At 34.5% G+C, this 16,702-nt stretch overlaps 1 protein-coding gene across 8 annotated transcripts in view; it reads left to right on the forward strand.

Annotated features, from left to right (window-relative positions):
* The window catches only part of LOC143232453 (protein O-mannosyl-transferase Tmtc3-like), a 145,875-nt gene that overhangs the window by 84,574 nt on the left and 44,599 nt on the right, over nt 1–16,702 (forward strand). For 7 of the 8 annotated variants that reach the window (XM_076467922.1, XM_076467923.1, XM_076467924.1 and 4 more), the window contains one exon: nt 9,118–9,315. In XM_076467922.1, coding sequence (XP_076324037.1) covers nt 9,124–9,315 — 192 coding nt within the window. In that variant the 5' untranslated portion in view covers nt 9,118–9,123. Of the gene's footprint in view, nt 1–9,117; nt 9,316–14,395; nt 14,691–16,702 lie in introns of those variants that run through there. The other variant, XM_076467927.1, reaches the window with a different exon arrangement.

Consider the following 16,702-nt stretch of genomic DNA (forward strand, 5'->3'; position numbering starts at 1 on the left):
TTTTCTCTTACAGGTACTTTATTTTACCAGAGAATATTAGGATTCTACACAGAATTATAAACATTCTAATCTCAGATAAACATTTGTATCTTTGTTTTATAGTGATCTGATAATATCTTGTACTTGTTTATGTATTATTCGTAAAACTCAACGAGTCCATAATGCGAATTAAAAATAATAATTAAACTTTGTTTCGTGATGTGTAATTTACCCTTATTTGTTTATCACGCGTTGGGTCTGCTGCACATGGTGAAATCCTGGTGCTATGTCTACACCTAGTTAAACTTCACCTTCTCAAGCGATGTATTCATTCGGCATCTGATAAGATTCCGTGACTTTCAGTTTTTATAGTTTCTAAACTTGATCACTGCTGTGGAACTGAAATTGTAGCAATACCTTTTAAACTTGTCGTCTGTTATACAAAGATAGCACTATCTAGAGTTTCTCTATGTGAATACAAGGAGTAAGTGGTGAAAGCTATTCCCATTAAAACGGCGTGTTTGATCTTCACTATATATGTTTAACATTTTCTGACTTGTATTTATTCCATATTAATTAAGAAATGGTTTTATTGGACGACTGTGTGCTTTATAAACCTCAAGAACCGTTAGAGATGTGCTGATGACATTCACATGAAAACCGTGGTGATTGTTGAGCCACTTCAAAATTATAGGATGGCAAACAATAAACTTTGGGAAAAGGTGGGGTGGGGCACAAGAAAACCAAAAGTAGAATTGAGCTTAAAATTAACGTGATACTGTTGTGTACTAAGCCGGATATTTCGACTTGTAACCTTTCTTCTTTCGGCAGCGTCAAATGAGATGCCTTACAAGCTGGGCGTGACTCACCGTACCTTACGTGTGAAGAAACCTAATAAATCCACTCATCCCTGAAACCTCATCAGAATGTTTTGTTCTGCTTCTTAATTTAATTTATCAGGTGCTGTAGGGGTGACATGTGCACGTGGATGCAATGATTGTGTTTCTTGTGAATTTGATAAACGTGGAGCAAAAATGTAGGGAGCATATCTTTCAAATAAATTATCCATTATTTACTGTTATCACTTTGCATTCACATGTAGGCCTGGCATGGCTAAGCGCGTAAGGCGTGCGACTCGTAATCCGAGCGTCGCGGGTTCGCGCCCGCGTCGCGCTAAACATGTTCGCCCTCCCAGCCGTGGGGGTGTATAATGTTACGGTCAATCCCACTATTCGTTGGTAAAAGAGTAGCCCAAGAGTTGGCGGTGGGTGGTGATGACTAGCTGCCTTCCCTCTAGTCTTACACTGCTAAATTAGGGACGGCTAGCACAGATAGCCCTCGAGTAGCTTTGTGCGAAATTCCAAAACAAACAAACAAACAAGCATTCACATGTACGTTTAATTCAAATCGGACTGTCAATTTGATACGACAACAGAAGCGTACACATTCATTTGAACTGGTGATCTTTTAAAGTCCACAGAGAAGAACAGGTTTAAATTACTAGTGTAAGGCAGAATCCGGTTCATTTTTATGGTTAGAAATAAATGAGAACGTGAATGATTACACATAAAGTTCACTTTTAAAATATTATATTGTAGAAACAACTACTAGGGAAGATAAACTGCCATATGAAGTGTTCAGTGTGTTTTTTATCATTCTCAATCAACATATTAAACAGCTAGGTTGATGAAGCTACCTTCAGGCGTCATCTGTCTTTGACGCTATTCACTTATCTTTGAAATGTCGTGTCGTCTGACACATTTTACTCAAATCAGCAACCTGATGTTGTTAAGAGCTAACGAAATGCAATGCGGGGTTGCAAGAAAAGTGATTTAGCCATACTGTGTATCGCGTTAAAACGAAATGTTCAACAATAACGTACGCGTCGTAGTGAGTCAAAGATGAACGTTTAATTTTCCTAGGACAAGTAATTTCCAAGGGACAGTCATTGGAAATGTGAAGATTTTAATCTCTATACAGTATTTAACGGATTGATCTGGCTCAGTAAATTTTACAAAAAATGTGCAAAATAAATGTTTATGAATATATTTATTCAGTAAGATGGCTTAGAGATAATGGAGAAAACAACGAGATAAACTTGTGAACAGCTTATATTATCCAGCTCTGCTCATACGGAGACAGACGTTAGCTAATGTGTAGAGATACGGCTCCCATTACGTGCTATTTCAGTAACTATCTGAATGAGTCACACGCCTGACAGTGTCACGTGACAAACGATTTTCTACCAAATGGCCCATTTGCTGCATTTGGTGTACTTTATTGAAATCGTGTTATTGTCCAGTAATTCCAAAGGCTGTAGTCTTTTCCGTTACACTACATCGGAACTGTTGTGACAACGTCGTGCTTGATTGAGAGCTTCATTTAAACTCGACCAAAGAGTTGGGGTGGGTTGAAAAATGTGAGGTGTTCTGTCATTTATTGATTTATTTTTCTTTTTAACCCTTTTTATATAAAACTTGATTGGTGGCAGATGTTCTTTTCCTGCTACTAGAAGATTCAGTTAGTCTGTCGTGTACAGCCGTCATGTTCACCGAACACAATACTCCACACTTCAAGCGATTGAATAGTGACTGCTGAACGTGATAACGTGCGAGAGTGACTGTAACTTTCTATTAATTAAGAAACTTTTTGTAATTACAATGTCGGCAAATGTGTTAAGTGTCCTAAATATAAATGACATTCATATATATAATATGAGAAATTTTAGGTTTGTTTTCCACTGTAGTTTTCTGGTTTGTAAATCCTATATAAACGTTTTTGTATTAAGCCCGCGTTCATTATAACCTCAGAATGATTTAGGAAAAACACGCTATAACAATAATTGTTACGTATGTTCGTTCTCCCTTCACTTATAAACGGTTTTAAAACTTTTGTGTGATATATACAATACACCATTAATTTCACGTTTTCGTTTTTACTTTTTTAAAGGAAAATTTCGTATTTTGTAGTTTTGAGTAATTTGTTCGTATTTATTTCTTTCGTCTTTAAATGTATTCGATGCACAACTGCATAATACGTTTGAAGCAATATTGGAGACGAGTTTAACTTATTGTGTTCCCTATGGTATGGTGCAATGAACTGGATGAGCAAAGAGCAAAACTTGCATAACAGTTGTCATATCGCCCTGATACTACGTTTTTGTTTTGTTTTTTCATATGAAATAAATATGTTACTGTATAGTACGTATATATACACATGAAAGGTTACACAAAAGAAGGCAGACGTAAATTACAAAATACAGTCCTATAAATAAATGCATGCCATGTTTTATAGATGATAATTTCACAGAAGAAATGCTGTCGGACAGTTAGAGAAAACTTGCTAGAGATATTGTAGTAAAATATTTTAACACTTTTTTTATCCTAAATATAATTCAAAACTTTTATTTAATTCCAAAGGATAGGATTCCTTGTAGCCCAGCGTAGTAAAGAAAAAATGAGGGAGAGGTCGTCAGAAACTACTTTTAGCACTGTATATAGTAATATAAATATATAGGTATGTTACACTAAGGATTCTTCTACAGTAGGTGTCTGTGATTTGTTGGATAGATTCAACAATAAACGAACAGTAGACACTCCACTTGTTTCAAAATAACATAATCCGAAGAATAAGTTAAACGTATGTACAAAGTTCTTCACACTATGGAGATCATATTTATACATTAAACATTATACAGTTCTCTTGTTGTTGTCAAAAGTCCACTTAGGCCAATTCGATTGTTTTAGAATTCAGTTGACAAGCCAAACTACTTTTTTATCTATTTTTATCACAATAGTATCAGTGTTTAATTCGCTTACGCTGCCTAGTGAATTACCGCAGTTTTATCCTGAAATTCCAATAATCGTCTGCTCTTTGTCAAAGTTCACGCTTTTTTAACTTTTCTCTGACCGAACTTCTCTTTCACGTGACTTTACCGCTACTTTCTTTTCCCATTCGTCTCGCCGCAGCTTACTTACATATCTATCATTGAGGCTTTCCAGAAATTTCGATAGCCTCGACAACAGTGAATTACAAACACAAAATATAATGCCTTTACTAATTAGCCACCCCAATCTGCCCAAATTTGATGAACAGAAAGATAACATGGGTACTTTCTTAGGCATACAAAAAATTGCACAAATTCAGAAATATAACAAAGGTAACTGGGAAGTTTCTTTCATCCCACTTCTCATAGGAAAGGCCTACAAGTGTATACAGACATTACACCAGAAGTTACCGTGGATTATGACAAATTAAAAGTAACCTTGCTGGAATAATATGAACCCACAAAAGAAGATTTTCATTAGAAATTCAGAGTGAGTAGTCAAACCTTACACTGCGGAAACTCTATTTCAGTTTGTGACATGTTTACAATGATACTTCACAAGATGTATTGATATGGCTAAGTATGACAATAGCTTTACTGGCAAATTTATTAATACGTGAACAGCTCGTGACCAGGTGCTCAACTGACATGTTACTGTTCCTAGAGGAGAGAGCATGAAAAGACATGGATAAGATGATCAATCTGGCAAAACAGCACATGGATGCCCGTCGAAGAAATACTACCGTGAAGTTCAAACCAATGATGGTTGACAAGGATCAGAAGTTTAGAAAAGGTTAGAGGAAGTTAATATATAGGATAGAGAAAAGATACTATATTTATTATAAAATAGGACACACTGTAAAGGCATGCAAGGCTATTACCAACAAGCAAGAGCAGAAATATCAGCATGTAGCAGCATAGAGTGCTCAAGAAAATATTAAGCATAATACAAACTGGAAGGGGCCTAAAGAAATGTTCAAGGATCAACCTTTTAAGGTCAGTTAGAAGGTTTTAGTTCTAATACCTAAAGATAACAACAAAACTCATCCTGCAGTGAAAAGGACCTTTTACAGTACAGAAAGTAGTCAACAGAATTTACTTTAAGGTGACAGCAAGGAATACCATGCTAATCTGTTGAAGAGGTACTTTGAGAGGGAAGAAGACCTAATGAGTGCAGCTATTGAGATACAGATGGATATGGCAGATTTAGCTGTTATAGAAGCAGAACCTAAAGATAGTGACTTCATTATAGAAGATAAAAACCTACATGGCCACTGGATCGAGATGAGACGTATAAAGATGTCAGCATAAGTAAAGAACTGACTGGCAAAAAATAAGAAAAGAAACGAGATTTACTGTCGTACTATACATATAGATCTGGAAAGGCATACTTCAGGCAACACAAGATCGAGATGACAACTGATATCCTGTCATAGTGAAGCCCTACTTGAGGAGAGCCAACATATGAACTGTAAATGTTGACATAGAATATATGATAATACTTGTATACAAAGACTGTTCTTAGTTTATATGTAGTATAGTAAATATTGTTTCTTAAAGAGAGACTTATTATTTGGTATATGATACTGTTTATTGTTGGTGTTATTTATTTTGTGACTTAATATTTAATGATTATTTAGTTTTTAAGACAGGAGTGTTCAAGATGGATTGTTTTTAAAGTGGTGATAAATTTCGTTATGTAACTCTCTAAGAGTCGTGCATTTTGTTTCTAGCTGCATTGTTTTCTAGGTTTTACTAACATTGTTGACGTCACTTTGCTCAAATCTTCGATATTTTCTTCTTGTTACAAGTGAATATTTTTATCTTACTGCCGCTCACGTAGTTTAAAGAAAGTTCGAGACCTCAGTTGGGTAACGTTTAAATATAGACAACCAAGCGAACGCAAGTCAAGTGAAATAAAGTTTAATAAAATTAGCTGGCATGTGAGTGATTAGCTGTAACGGGGTATATTTTGAAGCGAATTTCACAATTTTAATTGAGATAGGGAAAATAATTTGTCTTGTCAAAGAGCATTTTAAAGTAATTGAACATGTCTGTGTGGTCTTTAACTAACAAAAATACAATTATTTAAAGTTCGAGATAGAAGGGTAGCCCACGGTATGACGTAAGTGAATTTTTCACAGAAAAGTGTAGAGAAGAATGATTCGTCTTGTCAGTTGGGTTCAGGAATTATTGAATCAGCCTGAATGGACTTTTGACAAGAAGAGAGGATTATTTCAGTTTGAGATACAGTTGTCATATCCCATAGTGTAAAGAGTTTTTGTACTTACATTTTACTTGTTTAGGATATTTTATTTGAAAACATTTGGATTGTGTGCTGTCGTTTCATTGTTCGAATTTTTTACCAACAATTTCAGAACCTACTGTAAAGAATTCAAGCTCGTATCCATAAATTCCTGACAAATACTGTGCATTGTATATTATTTAGTTTAATAATTAATATACACATGCATCAGTCTAGCTGTTGTTTTGTTTATTTTGATACTTAAGAGTCGTTTTACTCGAATATTGTTATTGTAGATAATAGCTTGAAAAATGAGTAACAGGATAGAATTTTAAAAATAACTGCAGTTATTTTCAACACAGTGATAGTGTTCATGTTTAACATATACTCTTCAAAAAAAGAAGCGCAAAAGGCAAATTATGAAACAAATTGTTAACAAGTTTATTCCGGGTAGTTCTGTATGACATGTGTGAAACTTTGCACATTCACTGCTGAACATCCAAAGTCTGCAAAGGCGAAGTCCACGCTCACTAGGTGAAGATTAACGTCACTCAACGTCAATAACGAGTATGCCCCCCGTGAGCATCAATAACTGCTTGGCATCTCCTGCCCATGGAAGCGATGAGATGACGAATCACATCCTGTGGAATGGCTGTCCACTCAGCCTGCAAAGCTGCTGCAAACTGAGGTAGAGTCTGCGGTTGAGGTTGTCGCCGTCGCAGACGTCGGTCCAACTCGTCCCAAAGATGTTCGATGGGGTTTAAATCTGGTGATCTGGAGGGCCAGGGAAGAACGTTGATGTTGTGGTGTCTCAAGAAGACAGTGGTGAGTCGGGCTGTGTGAGGACGGGCGTTGTCATGTTGAAAAACGTCGTTGACGTTCACCATGATGGGTTGCACATGGGGCCTAAGAATCTCGTCGATGGTTAAGTACGGTGTTATCGGAAATCCTACGCAGCCCTGGTATGGTTTAGGCACTAGACGTCGCAGTGGTGGTCTTATCCCGAAGGTGACGTAAACGGATGTTGCGATCTTGTGTGGGCGTGGTCACACAAGGTCTGCCAGATCGTGGACGGTCACGAGTTGATCCATGTTGTTGGTGACGATTCCATAGCCTTGTAATGGTGTTTGGGTGGACATTCACAGCTCTGACAACATCTGATCGAGATTCGCCTGCTTCCAAGCGACCAATGGCGTTGTTGCGTTGTGCTTCAGTCAGTCTTGGCGTAACTGTATTGCGTGTCGGTGGCTTAACACTGAGCTATGGAAACCAAGAACCCGTCACTTTTGTAGGGATTTTGTACATGTTGCACTTGCAGAACATGCAGATCTCTCAAAAATATTTATTGGACACGCATGCGTTTTGGCGAAAAATCCGATGTTTTCCTCCGTTTTTAAAGTGCACAACTTTTATTGTCATTTTGGTCTGACAATCAGTGCCTTAACACGTGTAACATCACATACTCTGAGCTTGTAACGTTATTACATATATTCTCTTTAAAGTAACAAAAATATCCCTTTTGCGTTTCTTGTTTTGAAGAGTATATTATGACTGATCGTTATTGTACATAACTAGAAAAAGTAGACATGAAATAAGGTCCTGTAATTTCCAACTGTTTGCACGCGTGAAACAGCTTGGAGCTCTTTAGGTTTTATACACGTCACCAGTGACCCTGATTTGTTGACTCGTGCAAGAATATTGACCGTAAAGTAACCATTCTCAGATTTCCTTCTGTCACATCATTGACAAATAGACACGTAGCCTGTGGTCGTCTGTACACTTTATTTACATCCTACTAGATAAATCCTTCTGAATGTCACAAAAATTTGATGTAGGGAAGGTTAGTTGGGTTTACAGTTTTCCCTTGGGAGGATATGACTGCCAGTGTTTGTTAGAACCGTTTGAAGATGAAGACCATCGTTTGTGTAATTGTTATCTTAACTTTTGGCGTGCTTGTCAGTACATAATCATGTAAGAGAAATGTAAAAATATGTTGTTTAGTTTAAAACTTTTATTTTGAGATTTTTAATATATTAAATAGCAAATATATCAATGTTACTTTTATATGGAGAATATCAAATGTCGCGTCGTAATACAAAAAGAACAAAAAACTCAATGTATATATTTAAATAATCTTCATTATTGGAAATTTACAATGATTTTCCCTTTAAACATTAGGCTTATATTTATTTTTCACAATGTTTAAAGTCACTCTTTGATATATTCTAGTGCAAAGCTAGTAATATGAATTTCATGAAGTTTTAAATAACCTGAGTTCTACACAAAGCAAATTCTTGTAATTTCTCTTTTAATTTTGAATATATTATAATATGAGAAAGAGAATGTGCAATGAGTTCCATTTGCTTTATTTAAGTTCGAATCATACTTTATTCTTGACTTCTAATGATGTAAAAATATATTGACATTTGGAGGTTTCTGTAAAAGTACTCGTTACAATACGAGAATCTTCACAGAATAAATTGAAATTACCCACAAGAAGAGTTGTAGCCATTAAATCAGCATAAACATCCTCCGGCAAGGTATTAAAAATATGGAATAAATATTGTTAATAAGTTGCATGCCCATTCGTTTTGACCTTGGCCATCCTGTAATCTTTGACTACAAACAATAAATCAATTTTTGCGGTTTTTTTTTTGTTGTTTGATCGTTGTGTTGCGTGACATTCTGTAACCAACAATCATTTACCCACGAGCAGTTTGTCGTGCATAGTTGTTCATAAAAAAATGATTAAAAAAATTTGTGGTATATATGCAATAATTAACGAAGTAATGTGTTCAATATTGATAAGTGTATAATGTTTGTCAGAGTAAAAATGTTTAACTTTCGTTTATTCTAATTTTCATTAAACACTCATGAGTTTTATTAATATTGAAAGATGTTGACTGAAATATTTACTTGCAAATCGAAGTGTTTTTATTTTTTTCATGGAAGAGTGGTTATGTAATTCAATTTGTACAGTTTAGGTGTATGATCATCGTACACAGACGACCACTATAAAATGAACAAGTTCTTTGTCATAGAAGAATCTGGTATCTCTTTGTTTTAGGTCGGGATGGCACACCAAGCTAGAACCTCATATTATGTAGTAGTAGCTACCGTGGCATTTGTGTGCTACCTGAATGCTTTAAGTTGTGGTTTTGTTTTTGACGATATGTCAGCTGTAAGAGATAATCGAGACCTCAGGCCTGAGACACCACTCATCAGTCTTTTCTGGAATGATTTTTGGGGAACTCCTATTCACAAGGTGCGTATTTTTTAGTTAATAGTTAGTTATGTTTTCTCAGTTTTCTAATACGTTTCTTAGTAGGTTTATATGTATGTGTAAAGCCACCATATGTAATATTATATGAAAACACTCGAACAATTACCCTTCAGGTGTTTAAGTTGTAATTTACTTCGAAAGAAACTAATGGGACTAATACAGATTAGTCTAGATATATTAAGTTGGTATTTAGTGGTCTGGAATACGTTTAAATATAATAATAAATAATGTTTAATAAATAAATAAATAAATAATGTTTAAATGTGTAACTATTAATTTTTTCATGAAAAAAGAAACAGATTTCTATTACTGAACAAAATTAGGACGATGTTATGTACTCTGTATTATAACTCAGAAGCTCATGTTCTTGCCTTTCTTTTTGGTAACGAAACTTCAAGATCACGTTAAATTGTAAAAGGGGCTCTAGGTTTACCACAAGTGTTCTAATGTTTTCCATATTAATCGAATGTTGTTTTTTGAATGTTCACAGTATCAAGTGTTTCAAATTTTCTAGAGTAATGTAATACATTAAACAAATCACCTTTAGTTATCGTTTAATGATCGATGTTTTAAAATTATATTTGCAAATATCCCTACGTAAGATAACCTCCTTTCTGTAATCGTAATATTTGTAGTCGGTTTTATAGTTCCAAAAAAGTAATTATGTTTAAACAAATGTTTTAATGTTTACAACGTTCCACGGGAGAATGCATTTCCTCTTTTGTTGCTTCAAATCATCATTCAAAGGTTTTGTTTGTTTGTTTTTTAATTGTACGCAAAGCTACACGAGGGCTACCTGCGCTAACCGTCCTTAATTTAGCAGTGTAAGACTAGAGGGAAGGCAGCTAGTCATTACCACCTACCTCCAACTCTTGGGCTATTCTTTTACCAACGAGTAGTGGGATGACCATCGCTGTATAACGACCAAACGGCTGAAAGGGCGAACATGTTTGTGCGACGGGGATTGGAACCTTCAGATTACGAGTCGAACGCTTTAACCCTCCTGGACGTGCCTGGCCTTCGTTTAAAGCAGTGGTTCCCAACCAGGGGTGCGAGATAACATTTGTTTTGGTCACCTTTGCCTTTATTCTTAAATAAATAATTACTGTGAGGGGTGCGAGAACATATTAAAATATTTTAGGGGTGCGAGGCATAAAAAAGGTTGGGAACCACTGGTTTAAAGGAAGGACGCCTTCATGAGAGGGATTATAAACATTAAATATTTTGTTGTTTTTCTTTTATTTTAGTGGTGTAAGTTTTTCGTTGGTTAAGCCTAAATCACTGCTACTAAGCCTAACTTGGTTTTTACTTTGGCTTTAACTTATACTTAAACAGAATTACTTCAAAAATTATTTTTTATTTACATATTTTCTCTCTTAAGTGTACATAATCACAGCTCGTGATTTCTATAATTTCGCGTATACAGTCTTCATCATTCTTTTTTTTTTTCACTGTTTTATCACAAAGATCCATTTTTTTTTTTTTTTTTAGAGTAACTTGAGAGCTATCAGTGATTTAATTTTTCTTACATTTGAAAGCATAAATTATTGGGAAAGCAGCTAGTGAATAGTACCCAATGCCAACTGTTGCGTTACTCTTGTCTGATGGTAAAGTGGGATTAAAATGTCACTCTGAACGCACCCACAGCCCTAAAATGTGGAGTTTGTTTGTTTGTTTTTCTTGTGTTGCGTTGATTTTCAGGTTCACAGTCTGGCATGCGAACCATCGGGCTCCACTCTGCAACATAAACTAAATGAGCAATAACCTAACAACGTTTCTCTTGTAATTTTCTTTCTTTTTCTTAAGTTATTTTATTAGCTTGGACCTTGCTTGACCTAATTGAATTAGATAACTTAAACTGTGGTTTTAATTTTTAACTATTTCTATTTTGGTTCATAACCTACAGTCTTCAGTTAATACATATATATATTTAATGTTGTGTGCGTCACCTTAAGTGGATGAAATCTTACCGCCCGCGGATCAGAGTAAATGTTATTGTCCCTATAATCAAAATATATAAAGTTAAGCCACGCGAAAATAATTTCTAAATGTGAAAACGAGGCCTAGATATTGGCATTGACTTTATATAACATTTTGTTTTAGACTTTAAAAGCCTTTTCAGTAACTTAATTTCTTCCAAGTGAAAACGTGAAGTGTTCTAAATAAATGTGTTTGAAGAACTGCGTTTAAGATGAAGTTCATGTGTTAGGAATGCTACTTGATGATCGCATGGAGAAAATATAGCTGGTACTTTATTTAAAGACATGTTCGGTGTAAAAACACAAATATATTCTGTTTCTAGCAGTATTCTGTTTCAAAACATGAATGAAATGTATTCAAAACCGTTTATCTCTGTCTCTCTTCCTCTACATGTAGGGACAGCGGTAAGTCTAGGGATTTACGATGTTAAAATCATGGATTCGATTCCCATCGGTGGACACAGCTGATAGACCGATGTGGCTTTGCTAGATAAAAAACGCGCACACACATTCTACATGTTCGTAACACTCAAATTGCTTCTGGTGAGAGTACCCAAACCACAAGCGAAAGTCTCGTGTTCAAATACCAGTATTGTTGGGATTTGTTAACTTTTTATTGATAAGTGATCATATTTAGAACAAGCGCTTTCAATATTCGACAAAATCCGAATACCATGATATTTTAGTTTAATATTTGTTAACATTGGATGTCAAAGTGATGTTATGATTACAGTGCTTGACTCTCGTGTGGAAGTCTTGCACTGAAATTCCAGCTTTCGACGTTATATAATTGATACTTGAAACCGTCGTTACTTGATGAAACTTCATAAATACAAAATTGAAGAAATATGCCAGTTGCACGTTTCGCAAATACATAATTTATTCACAACAATGGTTTCGCCACTATATATAAATGATCATATTTTAACAAGCTCTTTCAATACCATTACAGATTAAATTTGGAATTTGAGATGTCTGTTAACATCTGAATTTAAAAATGACATTGATCACGTCATCTCAGGTTTTAATTTCAACTTTTCTAACACCATTTACAAAATAAATTCAAACTGAAACTGAATATATTGAATATAGGTTAAAGATTTCTTTTGTTCACCAGATGGTGAAGTAAAACGATCTCAAATTCGAAATAATTCAGAAACATTACAAAAAGAAAACGTTGCTTAGTAAGAGAAAGAAGCAGATAATTGGCACAGCAAAATCAATAAAACAAAAATTAGGATAACTGAGCCAGAGGGATGACAATTGAGACTCAAATGAAGCATCTGGACAAACAAAGCGAAGAATACAAATTGATGCTGAAAGACATGCAAATAGGTTGTGGCGTTTCTGTGTCTTCCCTGTGCATTTAATACGCACATACGTCAATTAAACGCACGTTACAGTGTACAATATCAGAACACTAGATTTACAACGTAGTTTACCAAAACTTGATAGAGCGGCTAATTTGAAAGAGATCTGACATAGGCTGGTTGTTAAGGTGTTTGATTCACAATTTATGGGACATCAGATCAAAACTTGTCACCGCATACGTTTGTTTGCTTTTACTCTGATGGTTTATCTTACTATTCTTCCGTAAAGAATAATTCAAAAGTTTGCGGTTGGTGGTGTTGACTAGCTTCTTCCTCCTAGTGTCTCGTTTCAAAATTAGGCACAGTTTGCACAAATAACCTTCAAGCAGCTTTGTGAAGAATTCAACAATTTACAAATAAATTATTGGAAAAGTTCGCAGACAGTTTCTAGTCAGTGAAATATCCACCAAAACACAGTACATGTGTATATGTCTAAAATATTAAACGTTTTTCAGATGAAGAATGAAAATATATCGCAGTATCACATACTTGTAACTGCGCATCTAGATACATTATGTATTGTTTAAAATTTCGTATATCAATTTACCCACCTTTTGTAAAATGAAGAAATTTGAATATTACTGCAAACTTTTTCAAGGAAGTGAATGTAAAAGTGATATTTTTAAAATTCAGTCTTCCAAAACCGACTTTTCTATTCGATAGGGTTTAATGTATTCAAATGTGTGCAAGAGGAACCTGACTCAATCTCCTCAGTAAATTCAGGAAACAATGTTACCTAAAGTAATTCGTGATGACGATAAATCCACTTGAAGTAAAAATGCATCTCAGACAGCTGGTATGGGTATTAACACTTACTAATAAAGCAGAGAACAATGTTTCGACCTTCTTAGGTCATCTTTATGTTAACAAAAGGTCGAAACGCTGTTCTCTACTTTATTTTAATAAAGGTTTTAATACCCATACCAACCGTCTTGAGATACAAAGTTACCTAAAGGTTTTCTTGAGTTTCAATGTATATTCATTTCTATTTATAAAAGAAAAAAAACAAACAAACATAGCAGAAATACCTGCTCTCCGGACGGGTATAACTGCTTGCTCTGCGAAAGGATATTGGGGCTGGCTCGGTGTGGCCAGGTGGGTTAAGGCGTTCGACTCGTAATCTGAGGGTCGCGGGTTCGAATCCCCGTCGAACCAAACATGCTTGCCCTCTCAGCCGTGGGGGCGTTATAATGTGACGTTCAATTCCACTATTCGTTGGTAAAGAGTAGCCCAAGAGTTGGCGGCAGGTGGTGATGACTAGCTGCTTTTCCACTAGTCTTACACTGTTAAATTAGGGGCGGCTAGCGCAGATAGTTTTCGTGTAGCTTTGCGCGAAATTCAAAACTCGTACTCGACATTCATCAATGTTCACCATCCACGAGAAAAATAATTTTATCGGGTATTTTAGTTTTAAAATGAGCTATCATTACAGACATTACATTACAGAGAAGGTTTTATTGAAGTATTTCTTTGTAGACGCAGTTATCGATGAAAGTGCCTTGCTTTACTGTTGCAACACACGAGCTTCTCACTAAAGAAAAACATACTTTTTTAGTTGTTTTATATTTGAAACTTACTCCGTTTTTGTAATTCTTATTGGTTAAATCTGAAACATTATTTTTTGTGGAAATTTCAATTGTTTTATTTATTGCTCAGCTATAAAAATACTGCGTAGCTATAAAAGATAACTCATTTACGACTGGTGATTGACGAATGCGGTAGTTTCCGAGATCCGAGTTATGGACATGTACATTATAAGAAGATCCGCTGATAATTATATTTTTTTAACCATTACTAAGCCTAAATTGCATGAGAAACTGAACGAATTGCTTGCAGCTTTAGTGTACTTATTAATATTTTGTATACTACCTTCTTAAAATTACTATAATCACTTGCATAAACGTATTCAATTGCTGGTGAAACAGTACAATCGGTAGCACTCACCATGGTATTTATGTGAAAAATTTGCAGATAATTCATTTTGTCAAGGAGAAAAGAGAAGGCTTTAGTGAGTATAGTAATTTGACTATCACTGGTGTATCCAAATTATATCTTATTCTCAGAACAAATAAAGAAAATCGTTAAAGAATATATAATTTAGGTTACTTTTAAAGTGTGTGAAACAAATGTGACAGATAAACGAGCGTGTATGTTTTCATGGCGTATGAGCTGGAACCAATTTTATAAGTAAGTGCTCAAACGTGTTAGCAAGAACAATTAGAATTTCTAATGTAGACAGCAAAGTGGTGGTTCAGGAATGGAAGTATCTGTTTTTGATGGAATCTGGTGTATTGTATGACGGTTTTAAAAACTATTTTTCTTTGTGATATGTTTTTAATACAACAGTATAAAAAGTTAATATAACATTTAAGGTGATTGATGTTCTTGCTCACGTATCAGAGTACGCTCACAGATATGTATGTCATATGTACACTTTAAATAAAATAACTTAAAGGTAATTACATGTAGCTATATCCGCAAATTAATCCCACATTTCAAAATTGATAACAACAATAAGAAGCAGATGGTGTCTAAGCTCAAATAAAAAAAAAGCAGGAGAAAAATGTCAACTTGTCTGGTGAAATGAGTTTATAGCATTTCTTTCAAAGGCAGAAAAATCAGATATGCCAAAATGAAATACAGAAGAATGCAGTTAGTAGATATCAAGAAGAAGGAAGTATGAAATGGGAAGAGAGATATTTGAATTTCGAATAAAGAATTCAAACAGCATGTACAGTAACCAGTGAGTGGAAAGTTTGAATAATACATGAAATATACACCAGGTGTCATTCAGAGCCCAGTTATCAAAAACTGAGGAAGTATGATTGAAATACACTTGGGGAAAAACAAATCTGGATCACACTGAGTACTGCAAAGCATAAATAAAGAAAACGGTCAAGAGGATATGCTCAACTCAGGTCAATAAAAAGATTTCTATAATAGTAGGAAATCTTTGTTTTTAATAAAATATTTACTGTGAAACAATGTAAAACAAAGCATTTATAAAATGATTGCACTATTATAGGCAAAGTATAAGTTTGGTTCCATCTTATCTTTCTGATTGAAACTTTGATATAATTTCAATGTAATGTGAACTGAAACATGGATTTCTGTGTTCTTAATATATGATCCATAATTTCAAAATTAAGGTGTTGATATTTTACTCAGAGATTTGGTCTTGCACTTGTAAGATGTCTAACAACATGTAAAATGAATGTATTAAAATGTTGATGTCTTTATCTGTTATTAAGCATTATTCTTTTCAAATTTGTAATATTCATTTGAAATTATTTTCAATGAAAGTACATGCATTGTAATTTTTTTTCAATTCTCTCTTTTTATTTATTTTTATTGCTTGTTTTGAGATTAGCTTTGGCTTTATTTCTTTCCTCAATGTCTTGTTTCAATTTACATTTTGTTTATTTCTAGCATTCATAAGTTAACTCATGCAAGCATGTTTTAAGTGAATTTCATTTTTTCCTTTTCAAGCTTAAACTAATCTATTCAATTCTTGCCTGACCCATTAAGGAATCCTAATATTTTCTCTTAGGAGTGATAAAGTGCACTGTAACCTGAGCATGCAAGCTAGTGGTGATTCTAAGCATCTCCAAAATAATACCCCTCTCCCTAAAAGAATAATAATTCGAGAAAACATTTATAAAAATTATTTTATTTTCATAAGGAAAAAAAAAGGTATAAAATCAAGTTGATTTCTATAGTTGGAGGATAGATCAATGCAAACCAAACTGAACACATCTTACATTCTGAATGCTGTGAAATGCCCCTCAGACCACCACACCACTCTTTTATTTGTTCCAATTTTACACTGTGTCTACTGTAAGAGTTTATCCTAGCCTCTTTTAAGGAGGAATATTAATCCCTGCATAGGAATTTCTTGTTTATTCTGAATAAGATTGAAGTTTGTGTTCTTCATTATTTTATTTTATAATATTCCTTACTTTATCATTTCTCAAAAACTTCAAACTCTGAGAAAAAATATTATGATTATGAGTTAGGAAT

Source organism: Tachypleus tridentatus, chromosome 11, assembly GCF_004210375.1.
Source record: "Tachypleus tridentatus isolate NWPU-2018 chromosome 11, ASM421037v1, whole genome shotgun sequence".
Classification (NCBI taxonomy): domain Eukaryota; kingdom Metazoa; phylum Arthropoda; class Merostomata; order Xiphosura; family Limulidae; genus Tachypleus; species Tachypleus tridentatus.